Source organism: Nyctibius grandis, chromosome Z (assembly GCF_013368605.1).
Source record: "Nyctibius grandis isolate bNycGra1 chromosome Z, bNycGra1.pri, whole genome shotgun sequence".
In the NCBI taxonomy this organism is placed as follows: Eukaryota; Metazoa; Chordata; class Aves; order Nyctibiiformes; family Nyctibiidae; genus Nyctibius; species Nyctibius grandis.
The window spans coordinates 76,241,508-76,263,154 of NC_090695.1; the positions used below are offsets into that span (position 1 = coordinate 76,241,508).

Sequence of the window (21,647 nt, forward strand, 5' to 3'; positions counted from 1 at the left end):
GCTTTGTTGCAGGGGATGGCAGGAAAGACGGGATGCAATGCTTGAGGCAAGCTGTTGGGTGAGATCTTAACAAACATCAAATGAACCTCACTGTGAAATTCCTACTTTTGAAAATGTAAGTCTCTGTACTTGACAGGAGTTTGCTCGTCCATGTAACATGAGATGCGGGCAGCTGCCAGTGGTCCTGTAGGCTTTTGACTCTGTCAATGTTATGTTCATAAGTGTCAAAGACGAGGTGGAAGATAAAAGGAAAAAGAAAGTGGCTTATGGCTTCAGAAACATCCTTTTTCTACAAAAGTAAGTGAGTATGCAAAAATAAAATAGTAAAGAGTATCCCCAAAAAGACTGAATTCTGCAGTCTTTTTTTTTTTAAATAGTACTTGAAAACGTATAAGGAAAGGAAGAAAAAAGGTAAAAGCCAAGAGCGTAAATGCAGAAGCACATGGAGGGACCCATTAGGAAGGGAAGTGCCATCAGGAAAATATTAGTTTGCTTTCCCTGGAGAACTCTGTGCTCCTGGAAATGCCTAATATAGGTATTGAGTTAGCACAGCCAGCACCCTCGCCAACATGAGGAGTCCAGGCTTGGTGACCAGGGGTCAGCCCTGTTTGGGAGGTATAGTCCCACTCGGGGAGGTATGGTCCACCGTAGAGGAGTGCAGTCCACACTGCTTGCTTGGCAGAGGAACAAGCTGTTTCTCCTCCCCTAAAGCGGGGCTTCATCCGGAGCTGCCATTTGGGGGTCCATGCGCCGGTCTGAGTCAGTCTGGATGGATGGACATGGACAAGGATCCCCCGGGCGCATCCTTCAGACCGATGGGGTGGCCACAGCCCTCTCGTACATGCGCTCCAGGATGCGGTGGATGCTGGCGAAGCTTGGCCGGTCAGCAGGCAGCTTGCTCCAGCAGAGGCGCATCAGGTTGTAGAGCTCCAGGGGACAATTGTCCGGGCAGGAGAGGACGTTCCCATCCCTCACATAGTAGATGACCTCCTCATGAGCCATCCCATAGTAGGGCTGCATGCCATAGGAGAAGATCTCCCACAGCACCACCCCGTAGGCCCACACGTCAGACTCTGTGGTGTAGCGGTTGTAGAAAATGGACTCAGGGGGCATCCAGCGGATGGGGATGGCGTCATTCTCATTTGCTTTGTAATAGTCGGCCGAATACATGTTCCTCGATAGACCAAAATCGGCGATTTTGACCACCATGTTCTCCCCCACCAGGCAGTTCCTGGTAGCCAAGTCCCGGTGGACAAACTTGCGCTCGGAGAGATACGCCATGCCAGCAGCCACCTGCTTGGCAATGCAGAGCTGGCTGGTGCAGCACAGCGCCAGGGGGTTGGGGAGGCGGACACGTGCATCCAGGCTACTGTGCACCAGGCTGCAGAGATTGCGGGGCGAGCGGTCACGCAGGTACTCGTTGAGATCCCCGTAGGCCATGTACTCGAACAGCAGGCACATTGGTTTCCCAACAGCACACACACCTGCAAGGAGATAGATGCACCACACAGGTCATTTGGGGAACAAAGACTGTTCTGTTATGCAAAACAAAAAAAATCTAAAAATACCTGCACAAAAGGGAGACTTTCAAGGATACATGAAGGGACAGAGAGGAAGGTGAAGCGTGCAAATACCATCAGGTTTGCATGCATCCCTTTCTGTCTTTGAACCTCCTTCACCAGGGATCTAATGCTGAGCTCTGTGGGAGATGCTAACGAGTCATGCAGTTGCCTGATCTGTCTGGACATCGCAGGAAAAAGATACACTTTTGGAGCTATGTTTAGTTAAAAGACCAATCCTGCTTAAGTTGGCCTTAACAGAAGTATTGACTCTTCCCAGGTGCAACTGGAAGGACATACTTTCAGGAAGAAACCTTAATAGTTCTGATTGCGGTATTTTTTAATTCTTTTCTTTGTTTTAATTATTGTACTTATACTGATATGGGTGTAGGGTCTACACATATGCAGAAAAACTTCAGGGGTAATCATAAGGGGTATGTTCAAGGGTTCAGTGGAAAACTTGAAATGCAAAGACACTCCTACTACAACTTCTTCTGGGTTTTTCTTTTTTTTTCAAACAGCTCATGCAAAATACACAAAAATGAAAGAAAGACAAAGAAAAAACAGACATCAGAAAGGAGAGATCTGCCACATCTGATAGATGCAGAAGCTAGTCCCACTAAAGGGCACATGCTTGGCCCTGCACCAGCTTTACTGGGGGCCAACATCAGTATGGGACTCTACTCCCACCAGTTTTACTGAGCATACAGTATATGGCAAAAATATTTGCCTGTTATTAACTTGACAACCAGCATTTAAAATGTATGTGTTTTGCTTTCTTAGGGCCATCATTTAGCAATTGGTAATCCAGCTTGTTGTGAAATCTGAAATTCTTGTTGATGACCTAACACTTGAATCTTTGAGGAAAAACAGATAGCTGTTCCCAGAGTGATAAAATCAGGATCTGACAAGCATGAGGAGTGTATGTGAGAGCTTTATCATCTAAGCTGTCTTCAGCAACATGGCTGTTTTCCCCACACCCCCACAATGTGAAACTAGTTTGTTCCTGCACTGTTGCCATTTCCTGAGCTAAAATGTGTTGACAATAAACACAATGTGTGTTTGAGTTTAGGGCATTTCCTGCTTTCCTTTTCTGTAGCCAAAGTATCTACCTAACTTTCCCAAAACTGGGATTTATCTATTTCCAAATTTTGTGGATTTTCCTATTGAATTAAATGAAGATCTCAGCTGCCAGTTCACAGGGATCAGATCTGCATACAACAACTTAGAGCAGGATTGCCAGGTGAAGGTGGCTAGCAACATCTACTTCAGTCAAAAACTGAAAATATACTGAAATAATAGCTTTCCTTGCAGAAGAATGCCCTGTTAGCCAAGCTGTGGAATCAAGACTTTCTAAAAATCCCAATAAACTGAGGTTTCCTTTCAGATGGAAAGGGAAGGAAGAGACCATTTTTGCAGTTGGCTTTTTTTGTCTATTTGTTTCATTTTTGATTTTTAATGTTGGTGAGTATTCAGACTTCACAATAGTAAGTGGGACCCATAAAACTAACAAGACTTGTGCCTGTTTTTTTAAGTACCTGCAAAATAAATCACAGCTCCAGGAAGCTCGTGCCTTCCCTGTAAAACACCTGTGCCAATGTATAAAACTGGAAGCAGAGCTAGGCAGCAAGAAGGTCAACAGTATACTCAGTGCAGGACAAGGAGGGTTTGCTACAATGCACCATCCTGTTAAGGCAACAGCATCAGACATGCATTTTGAGAGTTGTTCTGGTGGACAATTTAGCAGAGCATGAAGTGCCACATCATAGGAAAGCTCACCTCTTTTGCAAGAGGCATTTTCTCTCGTGAAAGAGACCAGCATTGCCACTTGCATTAAGCACCGGTCATGCATGTGTGGTTGCCCCTGCACCCCCACAACCCCACAGCGGATTTGCAGAAGGTGGTACATGCGCTCATGGGCATCTCATTCGGGTACCTAAAAGCTTGACGATATTCGGATTGTCAAACTCTGCCATGAGGGCTGCCTCCCTCTGAAAGTCAGCCTGCATGTCTGCGGACGCTTCTTCCTTCAGCATTTTCACTGCCACCATTGTGAAAGGCTCGTATGGCAGCAGCCCTGGAGCCCTGCAGGGAGAGGGGAGGAAGGAAAGCATCAGTGATGGATGCATGCACACCAAATATAGGCTCTGTTTATAGTGCAAAAGGATAGGCTGACAGAAAAAGAAAAGGAAAAAAAAAAGGTGTAAGGCCCCAGCACTGGCTGAAGGAACATGAAAGACCATCTTTACTTCTCGAGCATGCCTGCATTGCATACTACAGAGACATATAATTTAGTTCAGGGGGGACTAAATACAGTATAGCTTTTTTTGATCACTGCTCTTTGTGCTTACAGACTCTTTACCATGATTGGTAAAGAGATAGATAAATAACAGGTCAGTAAGCGATAACCTCTCCCTGGGCTGGAGGTCACATCAGAAACTTCATGGAGGGCAGGATGGACTCTTCAGTCCAACCAATTCACTTTTGGGGCATAATGACTGAGCTTACCAGAGTTAAAAATAAACCTGGTTTATATGAAAATATTGAAAGAGCCTCTCTTCACTGCGCTGTCCCATACCTGGCACAATGGTGGCATTGGTACATCTGGCTACTGTTAGAGTGAAAGTAACAATTACAGTAAGTATATTGCCCAAGTTTTGTAAGGAAAATAGCCTTTTGCCACTGTTCTCTGTGTGTGTGTGTGTTGCATGTCGGTGTGCTTATAATTCAAAAAGTTATAAACCCATTAGCTAATTTCAGCTGAATTTAACACGGTGCAGCTGAGGTCTAGGAAATAGTTATGCTCCTGCAAGTTTTGTGGAAACAGGTGGCAGGACAGAAGGGACAAAGTATACATGTGCCCTGTCTGAAGAACAAGGTAAAACAAAACTTTGCAAACAATCCCACTTCTATTCTTTGTTGATTTTGATTCCAAGACACGTTAACTGTAGAAGTATCCCAATAAAACCACATAAAAACAGAAAAGAGAATGACTACACATCACCATTCTTGCGTGGAATAAGCAGTTTGAAATTTCTGAATGATTGACATTATTCTGTTGCCCTCTCCACTGGAAGAAAAAAAAATAGAGAGTAATGAAAAGTTTTGTGAGATTCTCCACAGCTAGGTTGGGAAAGTTGATGCACATTGTGCCTTTGTGTGAAAAGAATCTCTGCCAGACGAATCAGGTAAGTAGCAACTTATTGCATTTCTCTGTTCCTGTGGTGAGACACAAGTGACTTGAGTGGGATTTTCTTTGTAAGACTCCTGGACAGGATGAAATTCCACAAGGAAAAAGTATGAGATGCAGATGCTAAAAATAATGCAGAGATACTTATAACTATGACTATACTCATCTTCCTACTACCTCATACCTTTCACTTCCTTGTGAGCTTATACATTGGTTTTTGTAATACATTTCAACTGTAAGGCCTTTGACACAGAGACAGTTTCCTCATATGAAGGAAATGTTATGCCTAGCACAACAAGAAGTTGATGCTAAAAGAATCTAAGTGATGCTCTAATACAAAAAAAAACACATTAATATTGGGTCTGATGAGTTATGACAGTGCACAGGTCATTCAACAGAAAAAGTAATTGTTTAAATAATAATTCCTTTCCTGCCTTGTGGTTTCCACTTCTGTGCAGAACGCTTGTGCCCTTTGCGTATTCTGAAAATACACTGAAGTATACTTGAGAAGACCCTGTGAGTCTTAGGACCAAATCTGGAACAGAAATTATATAATATTCATTGCAGTGGGGAATATCTGTAAGAGCTTGGTTTCTCAGTTTTTTGAAACTTTCATCATTATGACCCAAGAGAAAACAGCCCTATACCTTTTGCTGAAAGTTTGCCTCTGAAAGTGCTAATGTGTGAATAAACTTGTGTTAAGACACTGGTGAATCTTCAGCAGGAGCTTAGAGACACAAATCCATAGGAAATAGAGCTTCCCGACTTAGAGCAATCACGGACTCATTTTGTTTTCTTATCCACAGGTCACTGTGCCCTTAACAATTTTAATTAGATGGGCTTGCCGAAGATTTAGGGCTAGCTGTTACCAAAGAGTAACTTTCCACTCTTCAAACATGCGTCAAACTTCAAATGTGCATTTTGTTGCCCACACCAATTCTTCCCGGGGGTCCAGCAGTTAAAACATGCTCCTTACAGGTAGCCAGCCAGAGCCCATAGGGAGCGGCGCCCATTTACGTGTCACGTTACTACACCGGCCCTACTGCCCTCCAGTTGCTCAAATGCCAGGTTATTTTACTGCTCAGTAGCCCCAGGAGGAGGTTCCGATTTCCAAAGCAAACTTCCAGTTTCCTTGTCATCTACTCCAGACATATGGCAGTTGCAACAGATGCACTTGGATGCTGTAAATGTCAAATGTCAGAAGATGGCAGGGTGCCCATCGAGAAAGGAATCTCACAGGTGGCCAGATTGCAGCTGAGGCTCTCTGGCGAGGAGGTCCAGCATGCTGGAGGAGAGGAGCAGACTCCACACTTGTCTGCTACTGCTTCCATTACAGCAAAATATCTTCCTTTTTTTCCTGTGTTCTGGCAGTGAGTTTCCAGTCTAGTAGGAGGGGAGAAGTACCAGCACTTACTAGCTGCTGTCTAATCTCAGCACTCAAGAATGCCAGCAGCAACAGCCTGAAGAAACCAGCAGAGCATTTAAAAGTAAAAAGAGGAGGGCCTTTATCTCTTCCAAACAGCCTCACTGTAGATTACCACTCATCACTGGCTAACAGCCTAGTGCAGTGCCAAAGTAGGGTCAGGAACAGCTCCATCTTGCATGCTTCAGCAAGAGAAACTCACCCCAGGCCAAAGCCTGAAGTACACCCATCTATCTACTCTTCAATGAAATCCTGCAATGCAAACTAACCTAAATGTAACTTAAGTAAGATTAAGCTGCACAAAGCCTTTTAATAGGCCTTCAGGCAACAACAAGTAATTTCACCCTTGGTAACTCACGTGTAACTTCAGCACAGTACTTAGCAAACCTGGGAAAATCACACTGATCTGGAATAGAGACAGACTCTGTTTACAGTCTTGGCAGAGAGCTGATGAAGTTCATCCCTTTGGTGCCCAAAAGACAGTCTTTGCACAAAGGGATAGGGGCACATCTGCAGGGGAGCAAGGGGAAGATGCTGCTTCTGAAATTAACCAGGAGAAACCAGGTGGCAGTCCAGAAGATGGACTGTTTTCTAGAAAACAGGTAATTTTCTTCTAGAACTGGGAAGCATCAAAAGAAATTACCTTGGATTTCCTCTCCTGTGATTATCTAAATGCTTAGGAGAAATGTCCACTGTTTGTGCACGGAATGGACAGCAGCTGTCCTCACCTTCTTCACCTTTAATGGATTTCATAGAATCATAGAATGGTTTCAGTTGGAAGGGACCTTAAAGATCTTCTAGTTCCAACACCCCTGCCACAGGCAGGGACACCTTCTGCTAGACCAGGTTGCTCAAAGCCTCTTCCAATCTGGCCTTCAACACTGCCAGGGAGGGGGCATCTACAACTTCTCTGGGAAACCTGTGCCATTGTCTCACCACCCTCACAGTAAAGAATTTCTTCCTAATATCTACTCTAAATCTACCCTCTTTTAGCCCTTGTAAAAAGTCCCTCCCAGCTTTCCTGTAGGCCCCCTTCAGGTACTGGAAGGCTGCTAGAAGATCTCCCTGGAGCCTTCTCTTCTCCAGGCTGAAAAGCCCCAACTCTCTCAGCCTGTCTTCATAGGAGAGGTGCTCCAGCCCTCTGATCATCTTCGTGGCCCTCCTCTGCACTCGTTCCAACAGCTCCATGTCCTTCTTATGTTGGGGGCCCCAAAGCTGAATGCAGTACTCCAGGTGGGGTCTCAAGAGAGCAGAGTAGAGGGGCAGAATCACCTCCCTCGACCTGCTGGGCACGCTTCTTTTGATGCAGCCCAGGATGCGGTTGGCCTTCTGGGCTGCAAGCCCACATTGCCAGCTCATGTTGAACTTCTTGTCAACCATCACCCCCCAAGTCCTTCTCCTCAGGGCTGCTCTCAATCCACTCTCTGCCCAGCCTGTATTTGTGCTTGGGATTGCCCTGAACCACATGCAGGACCTTGCACTTGGCCTTGTTGAAGTTCACACGGTTCGCACAGGCCCAGCTCTCAAGCCTGTCAAGGTCCCTCTGGATGGCATCCCTTCCCTCCAGCGTGTCAATCACACCACACAGCTTGGTGTTGTCGGCAAACTTGCTGAGGGTGCACTCAATCCCACTGTCCATGTAGCCAACAAAGATGTTAAACAGGACCGGTCCCAATACCGACCCCTGAGGAACGCCACTCATCACTGGTGTCCACTTGGACATCGAGCCGTTGACCATAACTCTTTGAGTACAACCATCCAGCCAATTCCTTATCCACTGAGTGGTCCATCTGTCAAGTCCATGTCTCTCCAATTTAGAGACAAGGATGTCATGTGGGACAGTGTCAAATTCTTTACACAAGTCCCAGGTAGATGACGTCGGTTGCTCTTCGCCTATCCACCAGTGCTGTAACCCCATCGCAGAAGGCCACCAAATTTGTCAGGCATGATTTGCCCTTAGTGAAGCCATGTTGGCTGTCACCAATCACCTCCTTGATTTCCGTGTGCCTCAGTATAGATTCCAGGAAGATCTGCTCCATGGTCTTGCCAGGCACAGAGGTGAGACTGACTGGCCTGCAGTTCCCTGGGTCTTCCTTTTTTCCCTTCTTGAAGATGGGGGTTAAGTTTCCCCTTTTCCAGTCAGCAGGAACTTCCCCAGACTACTACGACTTCTTAAAAATGATGGATAGCAGCTTAGCCACTTGATCCGCCAATTCCCTCAGGACCTGTGGATGCACCTCATCAGGTCCCATGGACTTGTGCACCTTCAGGTTCCTTAGATGGTCTCGAACCTGATCTTCTCCTACAGTGGGCGGTTCTTCATCCTTCCAGTCCCTGCCTCTGCCTTTTGTGACTTGGGTGGTGAGGCTAGAGCACTTGCCGGTGAAGACTGAGGCAAAAAAGTCATTGAGTACCTCAGCCTTCTCCATATCCCAGGTAACCAGGTCTCCCTTTTCCTTCCAGAGAAGACCCACATTTTCCCAAGTCTTCCTTTTATCACTGACATACCTATAGAAGCATTTCTTGTTGTCCTTGACATCCCTGGCCAGATTTAATTCTATCAGGGCTTTAGCTTTCCTAATGTGGTCCCTGGCTGCTCAGACAATCTCCCTGTATTCTTCCCAGGCTACCTGCCCTTGCTTCCACCTTCTGTAGGCTTCCTTTTTGTGACTGAGTTTATCCAGGAACTGATAAACTCTGTACAACACTGGCAGCATTGGGCGTTTAGGTACCTGCCATTCAACGAACTAACCAGCTGTACAATTAGGGATTTCACCCCAAGCTCACCTACAGAAAGTACATGACTTTAAGTTTCCAGTCAGGTTTTCCTTCCATAGCAGTAACTGTGAAAAAACTGAGGAGCAGTTTAAACCTGTATTTGAGATTGTGTCCTGTCCCCCGTATTCCTCAGCATCATAGCTGAGTAGCTTCTGATAGATCATTAAATGATGCAATTAACATTTACTGAGGCTGGTGGAGATCTACCTTTACCCAATCCTTTGGAGAAATTTGTATGCGGGCAGGATAGTGCTCTGAATTGTCAGGGGCTCATTTTGTTGTGGTTTTTTTTAATTAACATCCACACACTTTCTCAGCTGTATTTGAGGAGCAGGTCAAAGAAACACCCTTTGCACTTGGAGAGAACATGAAGAGACTACTGTCAAAGAAACTCCAACCTTAAGGATGGCCTTTTCTCTTGCAGAGATGGCAAGCTGTGCCTTTACAGTGGAGGTCTACTGGCCTGCTATCAAAGACCCCACATCCAGGCTTTTAGGCAATCCTGGGCTGCAGGATTAGCCTGGACCATGCAGCTTCAGCTCTGGGAGAAACCTGCATGCTTGTCTGTGTTGAACTGCATGATGCTGGTGGTCTGGTGGCATGTGGGGCCAGTGTGGTCCTCCCAGGGGCAGAGGATCCCGAGTCGGACATCATGACCCAGTTGGGACAGTCCTGAGCCAGGTCCTAAATCTTGTTTTAAGGACATCTGATAGGGTAACTGGTTACTTCCTCATCTTTTTCCGTGTGAAGCTGCCCCCAGTGAAGAAGGCAGCCTTTCAGAAGAAGCTGGTAAATGATAGCCAGACACTTCCTGTCCTAACATGTTGCTTGACCCAGGAGTGAGTAAACACTGAATCAGGATTCACAGCAAGCCAACTGGCAATGGCATGGCTGGCACTGGGTGCAGAGCTGTGTTTACAGGAGGGGGAGAAACGTGAGACCAGGAGAAGTAAGAAGGCTGCTAAACTTAGCTCGAGATGTCCATTTAACACACATAGACGAGTACATTTTATCCATCTGAGATGGGAAGGCAACAATTTGAGTTGTGATAGCTTCAGTTACCTGGAGGGATGCACAGCTGGCGCTACTGGATCAGCAGTCTGCACTGATCTGCCAGCGGTGCGCAAAAGTGCCAGTGGCGTAAATGTTCTGTGGAAATACAAGGCCTTGGAGGGACTTTTGATAGAGATATTAATAAAAATAAGGAAACCCCTCAGAAGTAATATTTCTGTAGCTCTTTCCCTGGGCCACAGAGAGCAGGCGTTCGTCAGGGTATGGTACTCTCCTCTTTGCAAACGCTGGCTGAGAAGCTGTGTTGTTTTCTTTTCCCCCCCTTTTTTTCTCCCAGTTTCCACTGGCAATAGCAAAAAGATTTAATTAAAAGGAATTGCAGCACTGGGTTGGATGAAATCCACATAAAAGGTCTCTACACAACTTTAGCACTTGCTTAACCCAGCGCTTTAGGGGCATTTGAATGTCCTTTGAGAGGTCCTGCTCGATGTGAATGAGAGTCATTTCCAGCTCAGAATGGTCAGTGCAGCACTTAAATGGTATTGAAGCTCCCAGCTCAGGGCCAAAGCAGCACTTGGCAGGAAGATCACCTGAAGTGACGATCTTCCTGCCAAGGAAGCAGTGTGGCAAAGACTCCTCCATGCAAGAGGGAAGGTGATGCTGTGCAGGGCATCCCGAGCGCTGTGCTGAGGCTGGGACGAGGGCTGCCCTGTGACCCTGCGCCGGCTGGCGTGCAGTGCCCCGAGCACAGCTGTGGCGCAGTTCCTACAGCTTTGTTCTCATTTCCAGCTCAGATGTATTCGGCTTTGCCATCCAGGCTAACAATCAATCACAAGCTAAGCATCTGTGATTTTCCCACTGCGCACCCTTTGAACTTTGTTATTTTTAGCTCTCTCTATGTTAAAGTATGCCTGCATTTCTTCCATTAGAAAAAACACATCCCTTCATTAGAAAAAAAATCCATCACAGCTATTGAAACTGTTTCCCTGCTCTAACACAATTAACCTGCACGTAACTCATTTCCTATCAGATACACCAACAGCCTAACTATAAACATTAAAAGTATCTGCAATTATGACTGCTTTTTGCAAGGAGAGTCCTCTGTCTTTAAAGTCCATGGGATCAGTTCCACCAGGCAGGTCTTGGCCCGTGGTGAGACTCTGATACTCCCCTGGTTTTTTTGAAGTCATCATACACTACTCCAGATACAGCTACAAAATCAGCCACATCCCAGACTTGTTAACTGTAAAGGACAAAGAAAACCACCCTGACTAACGATGGAACTGGACAGTCTGTCCACTTTCTTTCAGGTATTAGGGAGTGGGATTTTCTGAGGAGACCAGACTGGCCAAAGACCATCCTGCAGAAATTATGGACTCTGTCAAGGTTAACAAGACCCTCTCCAGCCACTTCAGTCTAGGCAGGACTGGGTTCATCTCTGGGTTTTTCAGTGAAACTTTTTTCGCATTTGAAGAAGCGCATGATCTCACCTCCCATGAGATTTCACAGAACTAGGATCTCATCTAATACCTTAAATTTCAAACAGGCAACAATGGCTGCATATTCCAAGAATAAAAAATGAGTAACTAAAGGGGACACAGAAAAAAAAAAATGTTGGCCTAAGTGGGTTGGGTTTTTAGGGGATTTTTGGTTTGGTTTGGTTTTGCTACTGAATCAAATGGAAACTGGGTCAGGACCTAACTGTAGCATGACACATTGTCCTCTGTGGTAATTACTGGCCAGTGTTGGCCAGTAATGGAGGACACCACACAGTGACAATTCGCAAATATTGGGAAATGCAAGAATTTCACAATAGGTCATATGTCACAGGCAATGCTCTTGGCAAAAACAGTGATGATGATAAATTTAGCTGAGCTTTTACACCAGACTTTGGTATGTGACTAAGACTTTGCATCTACTAGAGAGAAGAACAGAAGAATCATTTGTGACAGAAGTTCATCAAATATCAACAGAAAGTGGTGAACAACAGAAAAAATTACTCAAGCCTGAGTGTACCATTTGGTACACGTGCATCTGATTCTGGTTTGAGTGAATGAATTTCCAGCGCCCATATAAGCAGTTGCCCAACTGCCAATTTTTCCCAGGAACCTCCAGGTGGAGAGGACCCACACACAGGCCGCTTACCTTGCTTGGAACACTCTCCCAAATGCTCCTTCCCCGATATCTCTCACGTATTCAATATTGTTCCTGGGGTACTCCAGGCTGAGCAATTTTGGATTGAGGAGAAGGGGCATCCGCTGGTACATCGGGTTGGGGTGTAGCCGGTCCAGGAGAAGTTCGGAGGGCAGAGTGGTGAGCGTCGGTGTCTCTGACTCTCTGAAATGACGGAGCAGTTTTCAGTCAGGATGTGCACAGCCCTCAACCAGGAGATAACTATCTGCATCTTCTCTGGGTCTGGTTTCTTCCAGGATGGAAAAGGGAAGTGCAGCAGGGCTGTTGAAAGAGCCTTGCAGCAAGGTGTCATGCCATGTCCCCAAAAGAGCCACCAGGACACCTTCTGCTCTAGCACAGGGACTTGCCAGAGCTTACACTGGTCTGCCACAGGCAAAGGGAGGGCTACTCCCCACTACCAGGCATTCACAGGACTATGCTCTCAGAAACAGGCAAGCCCTCTTTCAAAGCAGCGTTTGTTGCCTTCAACTAAGTCCCGCGCTTTACCTTTTTTTGTTTTTCCACTGCTTTCGCCGACGGCAGCAAACCAGGGAGACAATGCCGAGGATCACAATCAGAGCAAAGCTGGAGATGATCGAGATGATAACAGTCATGGAGTACGTAGGCGAAACGGGAGGAGGAAGGGGGAGGTTTGGAGTCTCTCCATTTGGTTTTCCTGTTCCTAGTGACAACGATGCTGTAATGCAAACAAAATCAGAAGGTTATGCCTCAGCTAGTTTATCGAGCTTTCTCTAAGAGGTATTTACGGAGTCAGCCTGAAGTCCTGGGAATTACTGAAATTACAGATACAACCATATGACTGCATGAGAGGATGATACTAGGGAAGCCTGATTTGCAGGAAGCAAAACCCATTTCTGTTTGCCAAATGTGAAAATCCAAGACCTGATAAAGACCAAGACACAGTTCCCATTGAGATGGGAACACAATTTTGGTAAGGAATCAGTTTGTAAGACTTACAAATGGGAGATCACATCTGATGGTCTCAACAGTATTCAAATATAGTAATGTCTGCAGTGGGAAAGATCAATGGTCTACAATGTGGACCACAATGTATCATGTGTCCTAAAAGGAATCTGCAGGGAGGAGTGTAAGACCAAGTAAGTACACAGTGATACTTTCCTGAAATATCCCCTTAGCTCCAACAATTTGCATCTCAGTCTTTATGGGGCAAATATGGTAAACTCATGTAAAATACATTTGGCTGTAGCTTTAGAAAAGAAATAATATTCAGGTAGCCACCTGCTGAGTACTTTTTCAGACATTCTAGAAAATGCTGATCTGCGCATGCAACGATTGAGAACAGAAAGCAATTTAAACCATTCATTTTAAGGCCAACTAAACTGATACTGACTTGTGTTCCCTTAAGTCCACAGCAACCCTGTTCTCTGTGCAAGCAGAATTGTCTTATTTCCAAACACTGAGATCCAGAAACTGTGCATCTTGGATGATCTTAGGACATGGAGCTGTTGGAGCGAGTCCAGGAGAGGGCCACAAAGATGATCAGAGGGCTGGAGCACCTCTCCTATGAAGACAGGCTGAGAGAGTTGGGGCTGTTCAGCCTGGAGAAGAGAAGGCTCCGGGGAGACCTTCTAGCAGCCTTCCAGTACCTGAAGGGGGCCTACAGGAAAGCGGGAGAGGGACTTTTTACAAGGGCATGTAGTGACAGGACAAGGGGGAAAGGTTTTAAACTGAAAGAGGAGAGATTTAGATTAGATATTAGGAAGAAATTCTTTACTGTGAGGGTGGTGAGACACTGGCACAGGTTGCCCAGAGAAGTTGTGGATGCCCCCTCCCTGGCAGTGTTCAAGGCCAGGTTGGATGGGGCTCTGAGCAACCTGGTCTAGCAGAAGGTGTCCCTGCCTGTGTCAGAGGGATTGGAACTAAATGATCTTTAAGGTCCCTTCCAACCCAAACCATTCTATGATTCTGTGATTCTATGAAATATGTTTCAAAAATTGTTCTGTTCTCTGAACAAGAAACAACAGAAAGACTTAGTTTCAACATCACAGAGCGACAAAGTTTTCATCTTTTTCAGATTTGTTATTCATTAGAATTGTTTTTTATTATTGAAAAAAAATCATCAGAAGCAAAACTACTTTGGAAAATATGCTCAAAACCCTGCCTTCTCCTCAAAACGCAGTGTGGCAAACCCATTTCTCATAATACCACAGGAAATTTGATTTCATCCTTTGACCTTAATATAATCTGGGACAAGGTGCTTGATCAGCCTGTCTTCATTTTCCCATCTTTAAGCTGCGTGTTACACCTTCCGGTTAAAGATGCTGAGCGAATCTATGAGAAGAACCATGACTAGCTGAATCCAGAAGACAGAACAGATCTGTGTGGCCGTGAGCACTCAGGATGCAAACACCTTGCACAGCCCCGAAACAACTACAGTGGCAGAAATCATAAATTGCAGTTGCCTACCATCTCCACAGGGAGACACGCTGCAGTATTCCCAGGTCACAGATGGGTCTTTTGTGTAGCACCAGGGACGTTCGTTCTCACCTCCTGGATTGCGGCAGTAATTCTCAGCATCAGACAGCTCAGGGAAAACCTGAGGAGTCCTCCTGTGCAAGTGGGGAGACTTGGGGGAGAAAACAAACAGGATCAGTGATTCAGTATAATTTTTTCTGCTGGTATTAGCAAAACAAAACCAAATAAAACAAAGGGGCAAATAAAGGCAGAGGTAAAACAGCCTTTCAGTAACCTGCCAGAATGACAGAGAACACATCTTGCCACGGGAAGGGGAACTTGCAGATTGAAGTACGAAGAGGGTATGAAACATCAGTGAACTCAAGAATTAAGGCAACCTGCCCCCTGCTCAGCCCTTCCACTGGCACTGGGCTGCCTGGCTCTGGGAAACTCTTTGGAAAAGCAGACCTCGAGCATGGCTCTCTGTTTGGTGGGTCTCACACTGATGCGCACCTGGTCGCTCCACTTCTGGCAGGGAATGCCGGAGGCTGTGACGTTGGCCCAGCCCTGGTAAAACCAGCCATTGCCACTGTAGCAAGTTCCTGGGAGAAAAAAAACATGGAGTCAAGGCATCTCAGGCCGTGTCCTGCAGAGGGGACTCACAAGAGTAAACTTCAAGAGAGGACATGACAATTAGCAGCAGATCTGAAGCGCATAAAAGGACCAGACAACTGCAGTCAGGGAACTGCTTAGCCTCCTGTTCACACTTAAATGGATTTTGAGCTCAATACATAAGATCAAATCTGGTAAAACTCCAAAGAGGGAACTGGAGCTTTTCCACACTGAGAAAACGGGCCATGCACCTAGTCCATCTACCCAGTTCACAGCGCTTCCACGCAGAAAGTGCAGAGCAGAACCACAGCGAAGCCAACCATGCCAAACCAAGGCAGAAAGCAAATTGCAGCACTGGTTGCATGATTCCCAGACTGCACGCCTACAGGGGCACTAACAGGAACACATCCCCGTTCCTGGGGTAGGTAGCAGAGGGCTGGGATTCATAAGGTCCCGCGGTGTTATCCCTCCTCCCTGCCTCTGTATAGTACTTGTCCTCTTAGACTGAATGTTTGGAAACAGCCTATGGTTTCCAGCATGTGTGGAAACCACACACTGAAGGCAACTACAGATCTGAAGGAATAGTATCAGTATAAAATAATGTTCTTTATAATGAAGAATGTGTAGTTCACTTTCTATATACAAGGCGTACCCCAGCTGCAGAAAAATTAAGCAGAAAATCTTGAGAGGATTTTTACTGCAGGAATATTTTCCCAAAACATAAATTTAGACTTCAATACATGCTGGCGTAATCCAGAAAGCAGGAAGACAACAGAGGAGGTGCAGCCTTACACGCTTCAACACATGCTAGCTAATCTTACTTAACTCTGCTGACCAGGGGCTAAAATTCTGGTTGATGGCATGCATTAGGGTCCACTGCATTATTAACCTCTTTAGATAAATTAACAAGCCAAGAAATACTGCTGTCATAATTTTATTTTCTATTGTGTTCTTAAACTCGCAGCTCAGAAAAAGAAAAACAGGAGGAAACCTGACCTGTTCAAAAATAAAGATTTTTTCAAGCAAATCTTTTTCAGCTTCATGAAAGCTTTGTATAAGTTTTGATCTAAGTTTGAGACCAATGCTATGTGTTTTAATTTATCCTCACAGATTGTCCTGTTTCTCCTGTAGGAGGAACATAATAAATGCATCTTGATGACTATCTGCTCTTTTCTTCTTGCATCACGCACTGCACTCAGGATTGCAATTATGAGTCTTTTATAGACCCTTAGCCTTCTGAACTTTCACCAGGCACTACACATGGGTAGGTAGAAACACCACCATGACAATCTTTACTCCAGGTGAGTGAGTTCGAACGGAGGATCAAGTCCTGTAGCCCAAGACATGCAAACACCTCAGTATAGGAATGGCCATGCACTTCATGAGCACGCTTAACCCACTTAACCCATCACAAATGCGAAGTAAAATGCTCTAACTTGGACTTCTTTGACTGATATGTAAGCTACCACCTTACACCTCACATCTGCAACAAGCTAGCAGCCCCGACATGACCAGCACATGTAGCTCTTCAGACATGTAAAATCTTGTTAAGCTGCCCTAGAACACAGTTGTGTGTCTGAGCCCAGGATTTTAAATGTCTCATATTCAAAGGCAAGGAAAGCAATGCCTGAAACCTGCCTCACGACTGAGCTAGTAACCAATATGAAAAAAGCTTTTGCACAGATCTGAAATAAAGATCAGTGTGACACCTTAGAGGAGCAATGTGGAGAGCTTTAGGGGCAACAGCAACAGTAAGGAAGCACCCCTGAGTCCTTGGTGGCCTGGAAAATGCAGATGCTCTCATACATGGTCTTGCTGCAATGAGGACAGAGGGAATAATAAAGGTAGTCCAACTGGGCTTTAATGAATAACACTGATGGGCAAGCTAGAAAACAGTTCAGTTCATGCTCCCCAAACCTTTGTGCATGTAACAGTGGATCTAAAGTGAAAAAGAGACAGTAATATCACTACAATGTTACTGCTGTGTTTCTCTGATTCATGACCAAATAGTGCACATCTATGCAATGTCACCCTGGGGAAAAAAACTGTGAAAGATGAACAAAAAGGTCACAGATTTGTACAGGCGATAGAAGCCATGTCCTGAGCTTGCAAACATCCAAGGGGAGGCTGAAACCATCCCGTGAATGCACTACACATTTTATGGCATGCCTCCCTCATGCCCATTTCCCCAGGGAGGGGATGACTGCAGCTACGGGATGTAAGCGTTGGGCAGTGATGCTGGAGTGCCCACAGGGTGCTAAAGCGCTTGTCTCCCAGGTGTGCAGCACTGGGCACCTGGGCTTGGGGGGCTGGGTGGAGCCGAGGCCTTCCCATGAAAGAAAAATCCCTGAAAGTCTCGATTTCACCTTTTTAACTTTCTCTCTCCACGCAGAAGGTGCCTGTTGCTGCCAAATCCGCAGACCTCACCTGCTCAGAAGCACAGCAGGAGGGAGGCAGTATTCTTCCTTTTTCCAATGGGACACAATCAGTGGCTGAGCTTTAAACCGCAGTTGCACATCAGTTGGAAAACCTGGATGTGCGTGTTTCAGCCGTGACCAGCAGCAGGGCAGGAGGCCGACAGAAGTCACAGCAGTGCTGTGGGGAATGGCTGGGTCTTGCTGTTGCTCATGGGGGGATCACGCGAGAAATGGCCAGACTTCAGAGATGATTGGAGGAGAGTGCTGGGGCCTTTTGGGTAATAAGGTCTTGCAAGGCCACCCTGACATAGGTAACCATGTCAGTAACAGTATATAAGACTAGGATTACCTCGGTAGAAGTATCAGAAATAACAAAAATGGGTAGAGCAAAACTAGACGCAATGGGTAGAAAGACGGGGGAGCAGCTGGAAGGGAGGGTACCACCTGAAAGCACCATGCACCATGCCTCTCTAATTGCCTTCAACAGTTACCAGCCCACATTCTCCCCAAGCCCTGAAGAGCTGGAAATGTGTTTCCCCATGCCTTGGATGCGGAAACTCAGGCATTCCCTAGTAATTACCTGAATCCAGCCAGCCAGGACCAGAGCAAAACACGAAAATGCTGTGCAAGCTGCATCTTCAACAAAGAATATCATGCCCACCTCTAGAAGCATAGAGCCTGGAGCAGTCTACTTACTGGTTATATTCTCCTTCTTAAAATCTGTAAAAAGACAAGACAAGGCCTAAGGAGGGGTTGTCCAGGATGTGACCTTAGTGGGTGCTTGCTTAGGAGCTTGCTATAGGAAAAAGCTCCCTCCCAGCAGTGCTTAAGAGGCTTGTTTCTTTGCAACGGCACCCAAATGGCAATTTTGCCATCATAAGACTGATTTTGGCAATGAGGTTGTTATGACCCTCTCAATAAAGAGCCAGGCTTTATTCGCTTGAGGGTTTTTTTCCCACAGCCCGATCAGACGAGACAGTCAAACAGCCGATGAGGCTGTCACAGTGCTGTGCACAGGTGCTGACAGGACGGTATCCACCGTCAGCCTTTACCTGAGTGGTGAATTATGGATCGCATCCTTCCCCCCTCCCTCACCAAGAACACAGCTCTCTGGACAACAGGCAGCGTGTGGCACCTTACCGAAGAAAGGGATGCGGGTGCAGGCGCTGGGGTCCTGGTGCAGGCTGGGCAGCCTGTTGCATTCAGGAAGAGTGAGCAGCATCAGCCCTGGCTTGTAAATCCCCTTCTGAGAGTTTTCCTCCATTGAGAGCCATTCCTTAAAGCAGTAGAGATCCTTTACAGCAAGGCAATTCTCTCTACATTATTTTGCAAAAAACAGTGAAATACAGCAGTCAATGGCTTGATAACAACAGCTGCACTTAGCAGTGGTGTGCAGGGGTTATGCAGGCTGACAGAAATCCGCTAACGGGGCTACACTTCTTTAAGCCAGCCTGTCTGGCTCATAAACCATACAGGAAACTCTGTATGAAATGTAACAGCTTCCTTTAGGAAACCCACAAAGCTACATTTTTAATGAAGCAGGGTTAGGCTCAAAACACAACACACATGCAGTCTCTGAGGAGTTCATTCCCATCTTTTGCTACAGATTTATTGCCATCTTCTACTAAAAAAAATCATGTCTGGGAGTTATCTTAGCGTTTTTCAGTATATTCTAAAAATCTCACCTACCTTCTCTAAATTGTACATTAAAGTGTCATCTATTAAAGACAGGAGGTGAGCTGCAATTCTTAATCTTCTTAAAAAAATATTTGCCTGTACAGATCTCACAGAATCACCCATTCGATTTTCTTCTTTTTTCCACAGACACCTTTCAGTCCCTTTTTTATCTGTCAGCTGTCTGTAGCAAAGCCTTTACAGTGTCTGGTAAAACAAGACACCTAACTATCTCCTACCTAGGGTATTATCTCCACAACGGTATGAAACATTCACTGACAAGAAGTGCTTTGGGTGTTTAAATGTTCCTTAGATCAGAAACTGTTTGTGAAGAAGGCCAAGGCAGAAATATCTGCTCTAGCAAAAAAGAAACTGTACCATACTGGAAAGTTTGAGGATTTGTTGCATTAGTCAGTGTATTGGTGATTTGCTTATTTAAGTACTCTTTCTTGAGAGCCTGAGTTGCAAAACCAGCTTTGAGGTCATGTGCAGAGATTACTTTTGCTGAGCTCAGCTCAAATCCTTTGCAAATGCACATCCTTTCCAGTCACCACACCTGCTGGCAGTGATGCAGAAAGGTACAGCTGGGGTCCGTGGGGAAGGTTTTAGCCAAGTTCATCACCCAGTGGGCTGATGTAGTTTCTTTACTTATCATCTGCCAACAGTTTTGGCAAGAGCAGAGGGTCATGAGTTTCAGTGATGACTACTAACGCTGCAAACCCTCTAAAGCACCTGAAGGACAGAGGCCATTGGGAATTCTACCAGAGCAGCAGCTTTTCTGCAACAGCAATGGATGCCCTTCAAGTCTGCAGGCTGAAGCCATCGAAGACCAGCTGCCCCGTGCTTGGTTCTAGCCAATGCTGGTTTATTCCTTCCTCACTTCCATGAAAGTCAAAATGCAGCCAGATGGTGTAATTTATCTTTTTATTGTTAAACAACATGTGTAACAGGAATGACCTTCTGAAGTAAAGAAATGTTTAGCTAGGGAAATGAGAAAATCTTGCATCTGAAGTGCTGGCCGACACTTAGGAGATCTAGTCTCCTCGAGCTGGGTTCATACCATTGTTATAACACTTAATCCTGAACAGCAAGAGCTTGATGAGATCATATGCAAAGATTACTTCAGATTATTATTAGAAATTTTATGTCATGTAAATGACAGATGGACAAAGAACAGTAGCAGCAGAAGAGGACAAGTGGGCCAGTAGTATTTCAGGGAGCACAAAGGACTGTTTAAGAGGAGGTGAGGACACACAGACCTGACCAAAGTGAGACGTTTCCCAACACGAGACTGTTCCCTGCAGCCTAGTCACTTCACATCAGCAGTGGTTGAAACAGAAATTGAGGGGGGTTCTTTTGCTGTTACAGAAGCAGCAAGTGGTAAAAGGCAGATGTAATCAAGAATTATGAGATGAGACATCACTTTCCCTTAAAACCAGGAAAACTAATTTTAATCAAATTTCATCTTCATTTACATGAAGTGAAATTTTTCCCATGTTGTTTTCTTCTGTTTCATCTTGGTTTACCCCCGATTATTTTTATAAAAGGTTTACTCAGTCTGGTTGTCAGTTGTTATTCTTGCTAGCTACCTTCCAAACCAAAATGAACATAAAAAATGACATGAGGAAAGAAAAAAATGGTGCAGAGGATAAATAATAAGACAAAAGCAGATGGATATATGCCAAGGGAACTATGTCCCTCAAAAACTGGGAGAATTCTCCAGCCTCTGAGACAGTTAAATTCTATTCATGAAGTATTTCAGCTGAAAACTGGTGTAGTCTAGCCCATTTCTGCAGAGAGGTATAAAGTTGTCAGTAAAAAGCAGATAGGATAATTGGAAAGTAACCAAGACCATGTGAAATGTGTTCAAGAGCCCCCAGAGGTCTCAGCTGTTCAGAAGTACATATTACCTGTCTGAGTTATCAAAAGGAGTATTGGGTTAGGGCTTTGGAGGAACTGTTGTGCAGCTGATGTGCTCTGGGAACAGGAAACAGGAAGGATGCCATTCCACGGCTCTTGCCATGAAGAAAACTGCATTTAAATCTGCATTAAAATCACGGGGAAAAATCATTAAAGGGAAAAAACCCACAACATTGGCTTGTGGATTTGAAGAAAGATTATGCCAGCCAAGCCCATTAAGATTTAGATATATTTGCAAATTATGTGCCTGTTAGCTGGAGATCAAGTGCATATTTATGCTGATTTATATCACTAAGACTTCAGAAGTGCCCCAGAAATGCAGGTCTTCAATCGAATCACCATGAGTTCTGGTCCTGCAGGGCCACTGGTGAGCACCGGTAAATGAAGCGAGACCCGGATCTCACTGAAGTGCCTCGTGGAGCACTGTGCAAAATCCTTAGCTGACAAATGCACTG

At 45.4% G+C, this 21,647-nt stretch overlaps 1 protein-coding gene across 4 annotated transcripts in view; it reads right to left on the reverse strand.

The window, feature by feature from the left end:
- Window positions 1-807: 807 nt before the first annotated feature.
- The window catches only part of MUSK (muscle associated receptor tyrosine kinase), a 61,253-nt gene continuing 40,413 nt past the window's right edge, over window positions 808-21,647 (reverse strand). For 2 of the 4 annotated variants that reach the window (XM_068423495.1, XM_068423494.1), the window contains 5 exons: window positions 18,739-18,914; window positions 12,641-12,830; window positions 12,107-12,298; window positions 3,496-3,644; window positions 808-1,484 (listed from right to left, as the gene is read on the reverse strand). In XM_068423495.1, the coding sequence (XP_068279596.1) occupies window positions 808-1,484; window positions 3,496-3,644; window positions 12,107-12,298; window positions 12,641-12,830; window positions 18,739-18,914 (1,384 nt within the window). Of the gene's footprint in view, window positions 1,485-3,495; window positions 3,645-12,106; window positions 12,299-12,640; window positions 12,831-14,581; window positions 14,742-15,082; window positions 15,172-18,294; window positions 18,319-18,738; window positions 18,915-21,647 lie in introns of all 4 variants that reach the window. The other 2 variants (XM_068423492.1, XM_068423493.1) reach the window with 2 other exon arrangements.